The sequence below is a fragment of the Acipenser ruthenus genome, chromosome 40 (genome assembly GCF_902713425.1).
Source record: "Acipenser ruthenus chromosome 40, fAciRut3.2 maternal haplotype, whole genome shotgun sequence".
Taxonomy (NCBI): domain Eukaryota; kingdom Metazoa; phylum Chordata; class Actinopteri; order Acipenseriformes; family Acipenseridae; genus Acipenser; species Acipenser ruthenus.
Genome location: NC_081228.1, coordinates 6,628,310 through 6,644,487, shown reverse-complemented (window position 1 = coordinate 6,644,487; position 16,178 = coordinate 6,628,310). Strand labels below are relative to the sequence as shown.

General features: G+C 48.7%; 1 protein-coding gene across 1 annotated transcript; it reads right to left on the bottom strand.

Annotated features, from left to right (window-relative positions):
- Positions 1–4,439: 4,439 nt before the first annotated feature.
- LOC131708095 (serine/threonine-protein kinase Chk1-like) lies at positions 4,440–15,391 on the bottom strand. Its single transcript, XM_059010199.1, is given in 16 exon segments — positions 4,440–5,435; positions 5,841–5,873; positions 5,875–5,943; positions 6,411–6,458; positions 6,460–6,522; positions 6,524–6,544; positions 6,684–6,861; positions 7,429–7,528; positions 7,852–7,944; positions 8,383–8,487; positions 8,851–9,039; positions 9,339–9,408; positions 10,226–10,290; positions 11,975–12,198; positions 12,846–12,920; positions 15,155–15,391. Coding segments are annotated over 15 exon segments (1,419 nt in total). The 5' UTR covers positions 12,911–12,920; positions 15,155–15,391; the 3' UTR covers positions 4,440–5,339.
- Positions 15,392–16,178: the final 787 nt, after the last annotated feature.

Here is a 16,178-nt window from a genome sequence, read left to right as displayed (position 1 = left end):
AATGACACACAGCTGCTACCTGTAAACTATGGGTAATCAAGTTCCTAGTAAAGTCTGGAATGGGTGAAGCTGCTGTGCAATAGGAGTCTTATTTCCATCTCTGGTAAGTCACATAACTGAGGAGCAGTTATTGTGGTCAGTTGAAGTAGGCAAAGGTGAACACAAATGTTTCCATCATGACTGCATTAGGCTTACCATATTAAATTAAAAATTACATTTCCTCCTTTGTTATTTTCCCCTGCTTATCCATTTTTTATCATGCTTTACCACATCTCTCATTGCACTACCATGCTTTTACTGTGCTTTACTACACTTTTCTGTGCGTGTGCCCTTTTTCTCTGTCCTGTCATCTTTCCTCCCTCCCTCTATCCTTTGTTCCTGCTCCCCCTCTCTCCCTCCCCTCCTCTGTAGATTATCTCCCTCCGTCTCTCTTATCTTTCTTTCCTCCCTCTCCCCTTTTCTCTTCTCTCGCTCGTTTACTCGCTCATCTTTCCTCACTCCCTCCCCTCTCTCGATCTCTTATCTCTCTCTCTGTCTCCTCCATCATCCCTCTGTCAGGTGAAATTGATCTCTGCTGACTGACTGACTGCTTGCCTGCCTGCCTGTGTGTCTGCTAGCTCTACATCCTGAATCCTGAAACGTCAGCTCTTCCCAATTCCTTAGCGTCTTTCTGTGTGTGGTATGCAATTGTTCTGTGTTCATTATTTCCCAGAGCTTACTAACTATTCAAGCCATGAGAATCCTTCTGAAAAGACTCCTCAGTGACATGGGGGACATCAGCGTTGGCCAGGCTTCAGCGCACCTGTACAATCAAGATGAGGAGTCTTTTCAGAAGCCTTGTCTTGGCTGGAATAGCTGGTAAGCGTGGCTAATAATCAGATTCAGACAGATCACACATAAGAGGTACTAGGATGATGTGGATGACATACACACTTGTTATGTAATGTATTGCTGTTCAATATTCTTGAAATCATCGCCAGACCCCAGCAGCATGACGGAGAGAGCTGTTAATCAACACTGCCCTCTACAGGCACTGTCTAAGAAAGACAGCTGGTTCGTTTTGTATAGGCAATGTTCTGTGTAGGGACCATGTTTGGCACAAAAAACCCTGGCAAAGGCACGTCTGTGTAGAAACGCTGGTGTCTTTATGAATTAAAGATGAATTTTGGCGCGCGATTGAGTGTACGGTTCTTTCTTTTTCTATAAGCCCAAAAAAACAAAATATATGCATAAATATGGTTTCTTTATTTCAAGGCAGAAAGAGGAGAAATGCACAGGCTAGTTCTTCAGGTGGGGTCTCTGTTCTCACGCAGCATAGGGCAGGGTGACCAGGGCACCAGATTCACACCGCACTGCATTCTGGTTACTGTAGTCCTACAAACTGGAGAGAGGCGAGGGGAGGGGGGAGGAAAGGGAGAGAGGAGAGACGATGGGGGAGGGACACAGCAGAGGGGGGAGAAGGGAAAGGAAGAGAGCAGAGGGGGGAGAGGGAAAAGGGGAGTGGTTATACAAACTCAGTCATCATTATGGATGTATCACTTCACTTCTTGTGTCTTAACAGCTTTTTCTTTTTGTGTGGTTCCTCGTAAGGAGGCTGGGTGCGAAGCAGCGATCCCGCGCAGAGGAAAAGGGGACAGAATCCTCAATGGCAGTGCATCACACCACCCTGCCCGTTACACAAGGATGTACCGAGCACTGCCACTCCGCTTGTCTTGCAGGTCCCTCTACAAGATTACAATGAGGATTGTCGAATCCGTAATAAGAGCTCACATCTCCCAGCTCCCTTCACTATCCCATCTCCCTACCTCCCTTCACTATCCCCTCACCCCAGCTCACACACAAACAGCTAATAGGTAGATCAGCTTTGCTTGCATTACAGAGGAGGAATTCTCCATACTGGTCTTTTCTATTTATTTGGTTTGTTTCCTAGCTGCGGCAGGGAGACTTCGCCCACAGTGTTGCCCTCTCCTCCCTCCCCGCTGCCTCAAGGCTTCCTCTGCTCAGGATCAGTGTGGGTGTCGTGTTATTAGCATATTTTAATGCTGAGCGCTGTGGCAGACAGACTTGTCAACCCGTCAGCACTCTGGCAGAGTGTCAGCCTCTAGGAAGAACTAAACATCTTTCTAATAAAGGATTTCACCACTGACAGATAGATACAGACAGACACAGAGCGAGCGAGAGAGAGAGACAGAGACAGACAGAGAGAGAGAGAGAGAGACAGAGACAGACAGGACAAAGACAGACTAGCACCTAGATGTTGTCCAAAGTTAAAATAATTGAAGAAACAAAACGTACAACTTACATGTTAACATTTTTATCTTTTGTTCTTTACTCTGCTTTACAAAGAAATGCATAGATAAAAGGACTGGGGTGTTTTTAGCACATACAGTGGCTCTCAAAAGTATTCACCCCCCTTGGACTTTTCCACATTTTATTGTGTTAGAACATGGAATCAAAATGGATTTAATTAAGATTTTTGCCACTGATCAACACAAAAATAGTCCATAATGTCAAAGTGAAAAATAAAATCTACAAATTGTTCTAAGTTAATTACAAATACAAAACAGAAAATAATTGATTGCATAAGTGTTCACCCCCTTGAGTCAATATTTGGTAGAGGCACCTTTGGCAGCAATTACAGCCATGAGTCTATTTGGATAAGTCTCTACCAGCTTTGCACATCTGGACACTGGTCTCTTGCAGACTTCAGCAGGTTTTCCTTCAGGATTTCTCTGTACTTTGCTGCATCCATTTTGCCCTCTATCTTCACGAGCTTTCCAGGCCCTGACGCAGAGAAGCATCCCCATAGCATGATGCTGCCACCACCATGCTTCACGGTAGGGATGGTGTTCTCAGGATGATGTGCGGTGTTAGGCTTGCGCCAAACATAGCGCTTAGCGTTGATGCCATAAAGCTCTATTTTGGTCTCATCAGACCATAGAATCTTCTTCCACTTGGTCTCAGAGTCTCCCACATGCCTTCTGGCAAACTCTAGCCGAGATCTGATGTGAGTTTTTTTCAACAATGGCTTTCTTTTTGCCACTCTCCCATAAGGCCAGTTTTGTGAAGCACCCGGGCTATTGTTGCCATATGCACAGTGTCTCCCGGCTCAGCCGTGGAACACTGTAACTCCTTTAGAGTTGCCATAGGCCTCTTGGTGGCCTCCCTGACTAGTGCCCTTCTCACCCGGATACTCAGTTTTTGAGGACGGCCTGTTCTAGACAGATTCACAGTTGTGCCATATTCTCTCTAATAATGGACTTTACTGTGCTCTGAGAGATATTCAATGCCTTGGAAATGTTCTTATATCCTACCCCTGATTGGTGCTTTTGAAGAACCTTATTCCGGATTTGCTTTGAATGTTCCTTCATCTTCATGATGTAGTTTTTGTTAGGAAATGTACTAACCAACTGTGGGACCTCCCAGAGACAGGTGTATTTAACCTGAAATCATGTGAGACGCCTCAATTGCACACAGGTGGACTCCATTCAACTAATTATGTGACTTCTGAAGACAATTGGTTGCACCAGAGCTTATTTAGGTGTATCATAGGAAAGGGGGTGAATACTTATGCAATCAATTATTTTCTGTTTTATATTTGTAATTCATTTAGAACAATTTGTAGATTTGATTTTTTACAGTGACTGGACTGGAACACAGGGGGTACCCCTCGAGGAGGTGCAACAGGGCGCAGAGACTGAGGACCAGCAGAGTGCACAGCAGCAGGGTCTGCGTGAGAGAGACCAGCAGGGTGTGGAGGGGGGGGGGGGGGGCAGGGACACACTTCACTCCCCTGCAACAAACAAGAGAGCCCTACACGGAGCGCTCTAGCACCTCCCCTTCACACTGCGCACCCTGCAACAGAACAGCAAACACTACGGCATTACACCAACACCGGAGCAGGACTGTCCAGTCACAGTCCACTCAAGCCTCAACAGCTAAAGAGATCTAGTGAACTGCTTCAGGGTCGGACAGAGGGTTCATCGGTTCAATTAAACAATTTCAAAGCAGGTTTGTCACAAAGCCCCGGACTAGAAGACCTCTTTGGCCAGCCCTGCACTGCACTGTAGTATACTGTAGAGCTCCCTCCATTCAAGTATTCATGGGTTCTGTTCATTCGTCTGGATAATAAAATGCTCATCTGCTGTATTTTACAATAGTTCAGTTTATTTTTTAATGTGCGAGTCACACACACACGCCCACGTATCCTGCAATACCTGACTGAGGAGACACCCTGCACAACAGCACAACTAATTCAAGGGGTCTGAAGTCCTTGTAACATTACATTGGGGGGTTCTCTTCTCAAAGAGTTTTCAGTTGTAAACTGAAAATAAATCTAGAAAGAAGTGCAGAAATGCGCTCAGGCGGTCTCCGGGATTACAAGATCAAAGCATTTTAAAAACCGAAGGACTGTCAAAGAAGGACTCCTAAAACAAAGAGTAACTCAAAAACTTTTATTATTACTTGTTCAGCTAAACCAGAGAACAGAAGCAATTCTGCCAAGCAACTCGTTTGTTCACAGAGCAGTCAGGGGTGTATTATAAACACCACATTTCTACACATTATTAATATCACAACAACACACAGACATGGTGAACTATTACTTTTGGTCTTAATTGTATTTAGAACACCCTCTCCCTTCTTGCATATATATTTTATTAAACAGCAAGAAGAGAGCGAGCAATTAAAAAAAAAAAACAAGCAGAAAAAAATAAGTCTGGACTCCATGTAAAAAACACAAACAGAAAACGTAGAAAGATTGAGAAAAGAAAACTATTAGACACTTCAAACTGTAAAACACAAGCATGAAACAGGATGTCCTACACCTCTATCACACTGCCACATCACTGAGGCTCTTCTGTGAAACACACACGAGCCCAGAGTGTAGAATCTGCTGTTCTGAGCAGCCCTTCAAACCCTTTCCAGTTCCAGATTACATTTCCCAGGTATGTCTGTCACACAGAAATAACTGCCTTGAACTTTTCAAAACTCCTGCTTTTCTAATCGGAGACCCGTGATTTTAAAACACTTAATTTTTTTATTTTTTTTACAAAGAATCTGTGCTTTCTAAATAAAAGAACCACACACACACACACACACACACACGTGTGAAAAGTACATGCCAGCCAGTCTCTCCCTGATGAAAAACCCCTTTTGAAAAGCAGGTTTTGCTTCGTAGTGCGGTAGACAGGCTGGTCTGTAATCTGGAGTCTCCCTGCGTTCTGGAGTGGGGGTGGGTGGGGTTGAACTGGTTCAGAGGAGGATCAGGGAGCCGCGTCAGCTGGTACGTTGCATGCGTCCGTGGCAACGCGCCTTTCCCCCAGGGACAGCCCACTGCATCATGTGACAGGAAGCAACACTTTCTGATTGCTGATGATGTCGTTCAGCTGGCACTTGATCCTCAGGAAGTGACGCTTGAACTCCAGCCCGTCACCCTGAGAGAGAGAGAGAGAGGAGAGAGAGAGGAGAGAGAGAGAGAGAGAGAGAGAGAGAGAGAGGAGAGAGAGAGGAGAGAGAGAGAGAGAGAGAGAGAGAGAGAGAGAGAGAGAGAGAGAGAGAGAGAGAGAGAGAGAGAGAGAGAGAGAGAGAGAGAGAGAGAGAGAGAGAGAGAGATGAATACTGTGTAGCGTTTAGACAAGAGTGAGCTTTTTAGGCATAATGTAGATCTCGCACTCCCATCAATCCCCCTTCTTAAACAAGGCTGAAAACAGAAACTCCACGTGATGCAGAGGCTTCACGCGGGGCAGAACAGATTGAAACGGACGGGCGCAGAACAGAGGTGCGGGTGGTCAGAGACGGGCTGCCTGTCTGCTGCTCCCCCCACCCCCCCGCCTCCTCACCTTGGACAGCCTGAAATCCACCAGGATCCGCTCCCTCCATCTCCAGAAGGTGCACCTTGAAGATCAGCTTGTTGTTACGCCGGTCAGTGGTGGAGACCGTCACCTAGGAGACACGGCGAGCGTTACCAAGGAGACAGAATCCTGGGGCTCACAGCCCCGGCATTCATCCATTCATTATTCAAGGGCAGTCCAGTCACGGTCCTGGAGGGTCATTCCACTCCAGGTTTAACAAGTAAAATGAGATCATGAACGACTTCAGGGTCTGGATGCAGGTTTAGTTGATTCAATTAAACAATTCAGAACAGGGTTGGAACAAAGAAGTGACAACTTTGGCCAGCCGTGTTTAAGACTTGCATGGATACAAAGCAACTTAGAGAGAATACATCATTTCAAATCACTTTATGCCATCTATTATTCTGCAACGTCCTAATCTGTGTGTCTTTCTCCATCGTTATTTCTGCTTTTAATCAGTATTTTATTCAGTTTCAAATATTCCACTATCTCGGTTCTCTTTTCTTCCTTTTCATGGCGTTTGCCGTCATCATTGTGGGCGGTTCTGGGATCTCTCACCTGATTGGTGCAGCTCTTCTTCCAGGTGTACCCCATCTTCTCGCACACATTCCTTGAGGCTGGCGTAAGAGCGGTCGGCGTCCAGCTTGGTGAAGAAGCGGGTCATCCTCCGGGACCAGCCGCTGCCAGGGGCTCTGCGGAGACAGGAAGGAAGTGAAAGAGCATGGAGGTGAAACGAGGAGGCTGAGCCTTCTTCAGGATGCTAAGAAACGAGGGCAACTGTGTGTGTCGGGGGGCTGCGTGTCCACGCTGGGGCAGCGTGTCGCTGGGTACCTGGCTGGAGCCTGGGGTGCCGATGAGCTGGCTGCTCAGCAGCATGTGTTCGGGGCAGGCCGGCTGGGAGAAGCTGATCTGCTGGACCATGGCGTTGAAGCAGGAGGGGCTGGGGTCCCAGGAGGACAGGACAGGCAAGGGCTCCGGCTGAGAGCTGGAGAACTTCACTCTGTCATCACTGCTAAAGGGGAGAGAGCGAGAGAGAAAAGAAAGTCTATCTCCACTTCATTTCCAGCTGTGTCCGCTGGTCCTGGTTTCTGTGCTGCTCTTAACGTATTGGTTAGGGTGAACTGTCTCAACTCCTTTTAAAATCGTTAATTAAGCAATAATCTACTTTTTGCAGCAAGTGCCCCCCAAGCCAAACTCAAACTTGCTTGCAAGCCACAAATAAGTGACCTTTACAAAGCAGGGATGAAAACAAGCCGCAGCAGTGTGATCCATTCCTGGTTTTCCTAGGAGTTTGAATCAGGACACACATGAGCTTGTTACCTACACACTGCGGCTAAGCAAGCTCGTAGTAAAACCTGGAATGGGTGAAATTGCTACGCAATAGGAGTCTTCGTTCTATCCCTGGAAAGGCTGACAATCTTTCAAGCGAGGAGACATGAATGCTAGACGAAACAACTCTGGGGGACGACCATTAAAACCTTGCTTGAGCAGAGCAGTCGACACCCGTGGTCCCGTATCCAGTCCCACACACGCGGGATTCTGTGGTAAGCTTGAAGCCAGTCCGAGCGGTGCTCACCTGCGCAGGTTGCTCAGTGGAGACAGGTCCATGTCCGAGCGGATCTGCTTGCTGAGCGAGCTCGGAGACTCTCCAGAGGTCACTCTTGCACGCTTCACCCCTGCAGGGACATGGCAGAACACAGTCCAAAAAAAAAAACTCTACACAAATGGAGCTGCTGTCAGAGTCTACCCTTATAAGAGTTTACCATAGTAACAGCACAGCAAAGCGAAAGCACAGGAAGCATTGTAGTGTAGTGAGGTATGGTAAAGAGTATTAACAGACATGGTAAGTGCATGGGAAACCTTCAGAAAACAAGGGCAATTAAAGACTTTAAGAATCTTCTTCTGGGTATGTATAGTTTTGCACAGGTAATATTAATGCAATAAAGGGCACAGTTTGAAGTTCCTGATGGGAAAGTGGAGTAGTTCATTGTTCCTTTACCTTTAAGCACCTTGGTGTACCAGCGGTCCTTCCTGATGTCTGGGATGGTGAGCCTCTTCTCTGGTTTGTGCTGCAGGACTCTGGTGAGCAGGCCTGAGAGAGAGAGAGAGAGAGAGAGAGAGAGAGAGATGGAGGGATGGGAATAGGGGGAGGGAGAGGGGAGACAGACAGACAGAGAGAGAAATGAGAGAGACAGAGAAAGGAGAGAGAGAGTGTGAGAGAGAGAGAGAGAGAGAGAGAGAGAGAGAGAGAGAGAGAGAGAGAGAGAGAGAGAGATATGTGTTTGGATGCCAGCTTTCAGGTAGTCTTGCACTTACTGACAGTAACCCGTAGCCAGTAACATGTTCTGCTCTAGAAGACGCAGTGAGGTGAAATTACTCAGGAGGTAAAGCAGCAGTATGCTCTGAAGAGAAACCGCATCCCTGCTGCAGCGTCTGAGGGCCACGTAGCAAACACAAGTGCAGTAACAAAGTAAGATTCGTGCAGCTGAATCCACTCTAAAGGAAGCGTGTGAATGTGAAGGTGCTTTACTGAGTGGAGCTGCATCGATCTTCTTCCAGGGAGTCAGGAAGGTCTTCTTCTGCAGCCAGTCTGCGTACTCCTGACAGCTCTCGCTGGGCTGGTCCCACGGCAGCTCTGAAACAGCATGAAAACCCAACCGAGTGCATTACACAGTGCGCAGCAGGGGCGCAACGCGACACTAACACAACACAAGCGACTCACACCCCATACCACAATTAATGCAGAGGAAGGATAAGGACAAAAGATTTCTCTAAAATCCATTTTGAGTGCTGCTTTCCACCATGTGGTGCTGACAGCCTGTGTATTTCATATACATTTCAGTGGGTCCTATTCCGAGGCTGTGCTTCTCGTGCAGCTGACTGATCTCAAATCTCTTGTCAAGTCTTAAAGGATTTCAATGATTCAGCATCACTGTGTAGGACAGCTATCCTATTCTCCAGCCTGGCTCTCCTAGTCTCCAGCGCTGCAGCGCCTTACCTCCAGCCAGCATGGCAGTCAGCACGATGCCGCAGGACCAGATGTCGACGGGCTCGGCTCGGAATCCGCTGCCAGCCAGCAGCTCGGGCGCCACGTAGGGCAGAGTGCCACACATCTTCATCAGCAGTCGCTCCTTATCTCTGTGCCGGAACACTGTGGCCAGCCCAAAGTCAGAGATCTTCAGGTTATCTGAGAGAGGGACGGAAAGGCATGGGACAGAGAGAGAGAGACAGATATAGATAGATATTTTTCTTTTACAAAAATTTTTAAAAAAATGAACTAAAAAACAGCCCTTCCAAAAATAGAGAAACGAGAAAGGAAGAAAGCAGCTAGAGGGGAGAGAAAGAAGAGATGCACATACGCACACCAGCCACAAGAGGGTGCTCATGTCACACCAGTACTGCACTCTGCACAGGTAGGTTTACTGCACTGTGTCTTGAACTAAGATGCAGATTCCAAGCCTGGGGCTGGAGGGGACAGGTCCTCACCTCCCTCATCCAGGAGCAGGTTCTCTGGTTTGATGTCCCTGTGCGTGATCCCAATGCTGTGCAGGTACTCCTGAGAGCAGAGCAGAACAGAACAGGAATGTCAGGAGGGGCTATCAGAGCTGGACAAAACAGCACACTCCCCACTCCAGCTATCAGAGCTGGATCACACAGCACACTCCAGCTATCAGAGCTGGATCACACAGCACACTCCAGCTATCAGAGCTGGATCACACAGCACACTCCCCACTCCAGCTATCAGAGCTGGATCACACAGCACACTCCAGCTATCAGAGCTGGATCACACAGCACACTCCAGCTATCAGAGCTGGATCACACAGCACACTCCAGCTATCAGAGCTGGATCACACAGCACACTCCCCACTCCAGCTATCAGAGCTGGATCACACAGCACACTCCAGCTATCAGAGCTGGATCACACAGCACACTCCAGCTATCAGAGCTGGATCACACAGCACACTCCAGCTATCAGAGCTGGATCACACATCACACTCCCCACTCCAGCTATCAGAGCTGGATCACACAGCACACTCCCCACTCCAGCTATCAGAGCTGGATCACACAGCACACTCCCCACCCCAGCTATCAGAGCTGGATCACACAGCACACTCCAGCTATCAGAGCTGGATCACACAGCACACTCCAGCTATCAGAGCTGGATCACACAGCACACTCCAGCTATCAGAGCTGGATCACACAGCACATTCCAGCTATCAGAGCTGGATCACACAGCACACTCCAGCTATCAGAGCTGGATCACACAGCACACTCCAGCTATCAGAGCTGGATCACACAGCACACTCCAGCTATCAGAGCTGGATCACACAGCACACTCCAGCTATCAGAGCTGGATCACACAGCACACTCACCACTCCAGCTATGAGCTGCTGGAAAAACTTCTGTGCTTCCATCTCTGGCATCCCCACGTCAGGCTCTGTGAGACACAGACAGAGTGAGGGGAGGGTCAACCTCACTGGATATATACAGACACACACACACACAGCTCTCCTACACCACTGTCAGACACAGACAGAGTGAGGGGAGGGTCAGCCTCACTGGGTATATACAGACACACACACACACACACACACACACACAGACAGAGTGAGGGGAGGGTCAGCCTCACTGTGTATATACAGACACACACACACACACACACACACACACAGACACAGCTCTCCTACACCACTGTCAGACACAGACAGAGTGAGGGGAGGGTCAGCCTCACTGGGTATATACAGACACACATACACACACACACACACACACACACAGACAGAGTGAGGGGAGGGTCAGCCTCACTGTGTATATACAGACACACACACACACACACACACAGACAGAGTGAGGGGAGGGTCAGCCTCACTGTGTATATACAGACACACACACACACACACACACACACACACACACACACAGACAGAGTGAGGGGAGGGTCAGCCTCACTGTGTATATACAGACACACACACACACACACACAGACAGAGTGAGGGGAGGGTCAGCCTCACTGTGTATATACAGACACACACACACACAGCTCTCCTACACCACTGTCAGACACAGACAGAGTGAGGGGAGGGTCAGCCTCACTGTATATATACAGACACACACACACACACACACACACACACACACACACAGACAGTCAGACAGACACACACAGCTCTCCTACACCACTGTCAGACACAGACAGAGTGAGGGGAGGGTCAGCCTCACTGGGTATATACAGACACACACACACACACACACACAGACAGTCAGACAGACACACACAGCTCTCCTACACCACTGGCAGACTCAGGGACACAGTCAGAGTGAGGGTCAAGCCCTGCTGTCTATACACACACACACACACAGACATGATGCACAGAGACAGAGAGATACAGAGACAGACAGACAGACACATTCACAGGCTCCTTCTCCCCAGTGCTAGCTAAACCCTCCAAGCACTCTCTCCCCTCCCGTCACGTATCCTATGAAGCAGGGGCCCGACCCTGGTCCTGGTGAGCCACAATCCAGCAGGTTTTTATAGGTAACCTATTTCCATTTCTCAAGAATGTAAGTTGTTGATCAGTTGGAGGGGTCAGCTCTGCACAGGGGAGCTGCAGGGGGTTCAGGTTTTTGTTCCAGATTATCTCTAAATTACACAACTGAACAAATTACTACTTAAAATGTTTCTGCTTAACTAGTCAAAATGTAATTGTTCCAAGTCTTCAGAAATTGATGATTAAGGGTCACATATGAAACATGCAGGACTGTGGCTCTCCAGAGCTGGGGTTGGCCACCCCTGCTATAAAACTCGTACTAGCTAACCCCTCCCCAGACCCTCCAACCCCATGCTCTCCCCTCCTCCCCTTGTCATCTCTCCTGCTTAGCTAGCGGCATGCTCCCCCTGCCCCCCCCCTCCTCTCCCCCTCCTCTCCCCTCCTCTCCCCTCCTCCTCTCCTCCCCTCCTGATTAGCTGTGTAGCTGACCCCCTCCCCATTGCTAGCAGCGTGCTCCCCTCTCCCTCTCCCTCTCCCTCTCCCTCTCCCTCTCCCTCTCCCTCATCCTGATTACAGTGTAGCGGACCCCCTCCCAATTGCTTGCGGCATGCTCCCCCTCCCTCTCCCTCTCACCGATCCTGTCGAAGAGCTCTCCGCCGCTACAGTACTCCAGGAAGAGGTAGTGCACGCTGCCCTCCCTGCGGTGCCCGTAGAAGCGCACGATGCTCTTGTGGGACAGCATCTTGTTCACGCACACCTCCTTCTTGATGTTCTCAGGACAGTCTGCCGCCCGCGCCGTGTCCACCACCTTTACTGCCACAGCCTCCTCCGTCTGCCTGTTCACCAGGAGACGCACCCTGAGAGAGGCAGTGGGGGAGAGGGGAGGGAGAGAGGGGGAGAGTGAGAGGGGAGGGAGAGAGGGGGAGAGTGAGAGCGAGAGAGAGAGAGAGGAAAGAGAGAGGGAGATGGAGAGAGATGAGAGCGGGGGAGAGAGGAGTGAGAGTGGGGGAGAGATGAGAGAATGGGGAGAAAGAGGGGGAGGAGTGAAGGGGAGAAAGAGAGGAGAGAGAGATGAGAGAGAGATGAGAGTGGCAGAGGGAGAGAGGAGAGAGTGGGGAGAAAGTGAGGGTGGAGTGAGAGAGTTGGGAGAGAGATGAGTGAGTGGGGGAGAGAGAGAGGGAGGAGTGAGAGGGGGAGAAAGAGGGAGATAGGAGGAGAAAGAGGGAGAGTGGGCAGTGAGAGAGAGAGAGAGAGATAAAGCGCAAAACGACACCAGGGTATATTCAAGCGTCTTCCAGAACTATTAAAACACTCAATACTGCCGAATTCAGAATTACTAACAGAAACTTCAATTCAATGACAAACGCCATTGTGGTGCACTACCTCACTGTGAAAATGATACATTTTGTTTAATAAATAAAACGTCACCTCTGCTGTAAACGGCCGTACAAAAGCATGTGCAGGGACGTTCATTCCGAGCCCACGTGGACGCGCTCATACTCACTCTCCGTACGCTCCCTCTCCCAGAGTCTGCACCAGGTCCCAGCCCTGCACAAACGGCACTGCCATCTTCAGAGATCTAGAATACAAATACACAGCACAAGAGAAATGAACGATGCACTGTGTGTGTCACAACTCTACGCTGCCGTGTGTGTCAAAACTCTACGCTGCTGCGTGTGTCAAAACTCTACGCTGCTGTGTGTGTCAAAACTCTACGCTGCTGTGTGTGTCAAAACTCTACGCTGCTAGTGCTCTGACAGGCTCTGCTGGAATCTCAATCTCAATCATGTCTACACAGGGCCACCTATCTCTCTCTCTCTCAAATTCAAAGTTGTTTTACTGGCATGACAACATTAGCGGTACTGCCGAAGCAGTTACAAAGTACAGTACAGAATATAACAATGACATTCGGAACATCAATCTCAAAAGTAAATAATGAAAAGGAATAATTAACTAGAGGTACCATGTAAAACTGAACACTGGTAAACAAACAATCTAACCCTCCTGTCAGTGCCCTCGTGCACAGCGCTCACAGCGCGTCCCTCAGCCTGTGACAGGCACACACATACTGGGCAGCCAGTGGGGCTGTGTGTCCCTGCCCCAGAAGGACTGCCACTCTTTCTGGACTGCTCGTGTGTGGGGGATTTTAAAGAATGCGTTTCTTGTTTGGCTGTATTTACTGCAGTGTAATAGAAAGTGCATCTCTGTCTCCACTTCTCCCAGTTCACAGTGACCACACAGCCTCCTGCCTCTGGGCAGCCAGGACTGTCTGTGCCGTCCTGTTTCGATGGCCAGGTGGTGGTCACTGAGCCTGTACTTGGTCAGGATCTGCCTCTGCTTTGTGTCTTTCACCCTGACCAGGGTAAAGTCTCTTTTTTAGGGGCAGATAGCACTCCAGTTTGTTTTGTGTTGTGGTTTCTTTGTCCCAAGGAGTGAGGTAGGAGTTTTTGAGGCGAGATATAACTTGGTTGACTCTGACTGGCATTGTTTTAGCAGTGCTGTCCAGAAGCTGACTCATGTCAGTGTCGCTCAGTGCAGTGAGCTTCAGGACCAGCTGGCTGACGGGACTCTTCTCTGGGCTGAGCTCTTGGCTTGTCAGGGCTTTGTGAGGGGAGGATTTTGGGTCGCTGTGGTTTAAATGAACCCAGTAATTCAGAGCTCTTTTTTTAATATTAAGAATCAGTGGGTAGCGACCCGGAGTGCAGGATGCTCCCTATAGCTCGGGGATCGCCAGTTCGAATCCAGGCTATGCCACTGCCGACCGTGGCTGGGAGTTCCCAGGGGGAGGCGCCCAAATGACCAAGCGAGGAATCCTTGGCTCACCGCATACCAGGATTCGCTGCATTTCTCTGTACTTTTAGTATATTTTTACAGAATTCTGTTGGGTGTTTGTCCCACTTGGTATAGTCCTGCTCTGTGAGTGGACCCCACACTTCACTACCATACAGCGCAATGGGCTGCATGACACTTTCAGGTATTTTTTGCCAGATTCTTATGGGATTCATGTTACACAGCTTCCCCTTAATGGTGTAGAAAGCCCTGCATGCTTTTTCTTTGAAAGCCTTCACTGCCAGGTTAAAGCTCCCTGATGCACTGGTAGGTAGGTGTAGCTGGTGCTGTGCTCCAGGTGTTGTTGCCCAGACTGAAGCGGTACCCGTTTCCATGAGATCAGGCTTTTTTCTGGAAGTCCATAACTCTGGTCTTGTCCAGGTTTACTGCCAGTACTGCTCTAGCAGTGCCAGGCTCTGCTGCAGACCCCGCTCTGTGGGTGACAGCAGGACCAGGTCATCTGCATAGAGCAGGAATTTCATTTCTGTGTCCTGTAGAGCGAGGCCAGGGGCTGCAGACTGCTCCAGCACTGTGGCCAGCTCGTTGATAGAGATGTTGAAGAGTGTTGGGCTCAGACTGCAGCCCTGTCTCACTCCACGCCTCTGTGTGAAGAACTGTGTTCTTTTGTTACCAATTTTGACACCGCACTTACTGTAATAAAGTCAATGCGTTCAGAAAGTATGTCACATACTTTACCTCCTACACCCCTCTCCCTCTCAAACCCACTTCGATTTGATGCAGCTAAAAACTTTAACCCAACTCGGGCGCAAAATAAATTTAAATATAAAAACTTACAACAACAGCGTCTTATTTCTGAACGTCTTGTTTTGCAAAACCGTCAGCCTTTCAACTACGTGCCACTGTGTTTCATAAATAAACAATTCCGCACTAGTCTGGTTATTTTATATGCGTGATGCAACTGTTTTGTTTACTCGTCCCTCAAAGTACCGTGCACAGTGATAACTGTCTCTGTCTGCAACCAACCTCCTTTCCGCCGTGTCTCCCTCGGTGTTGCAGGTCTCTGTTTACCGGTAGCGCGCTTCACATCCCCCGGTCTGTATAGGTTTCTCTGCGCCGGGTCTCTCCAAAGCAATGCATTCACTTTGGCGCGCTATCTGCAGCCAGAACCGCCCTCTCCGACGCTCCTTCCGCTGTCAACCGTACACTTCCTGGAAACCTTCTGCTGCTGCTTTTTGTTAATGGCTCTGAAGCTTATTATCGCCACCTAGTGTTTGTTTTGATTATAGTTATTGTGAGCCCGTCGATTTGAGTCCTTTTTTATTTTTTTAAGACTCTCCCTGTTTTCCTAATGAATTTCCACACCCCTTTCTATTCTATTACCATCCCCTATGTCGTCCCTAAAAAATTGCATTTCACGCAGGGCCTGATTTGAGGTTGAGTTGGATCAGTTTAAAAATTCAAGAGTAGTTGGATCAAAGACCTGGACTGGACTAGCAGGGACCCGGTGGCTCCCCTCTGCTTTAGATCAATCGAGCAGACTACATCCAGTCCAGGTCTTTCTTCCAACCACGTCCTGAATTATTACATGAAATCTATTGACCCACTGATGACGTCCTAAAGCACCTAATCACAGATCTGTTGAACCTGGACTGGAGCAGCACTCCAGGACCTTAAATTAATAACAGATAAATATGCCACTGCAGCCACACACACAGCTATATGATTGCTCACCCCTCAGGTCTGCAAGCACTGTATCATATACAGCAGAAGGAACAGGTCACCCCAGCTACTCCAGTCCAGTCCATTTCATTCCATTTCAGGACTTTGTTCCAAGCAGTGTGGAGTAGTGGTTAGGGCTCTGGACTCTTGACCGGAGGGTTGTGGGTTCAATCCCCAGTGGGGGACACTGCTGTTGTACCCTTGAGCAAGGTACTTTACCAAGATTGCTCCAGTAAAAAAAACAACTGTATAAATGGGTAATTGTATGTAAAAATAATGTGAAATAATGTGATATCTTGTAACAATTGTAAGTCGCCCTGGATAAGGG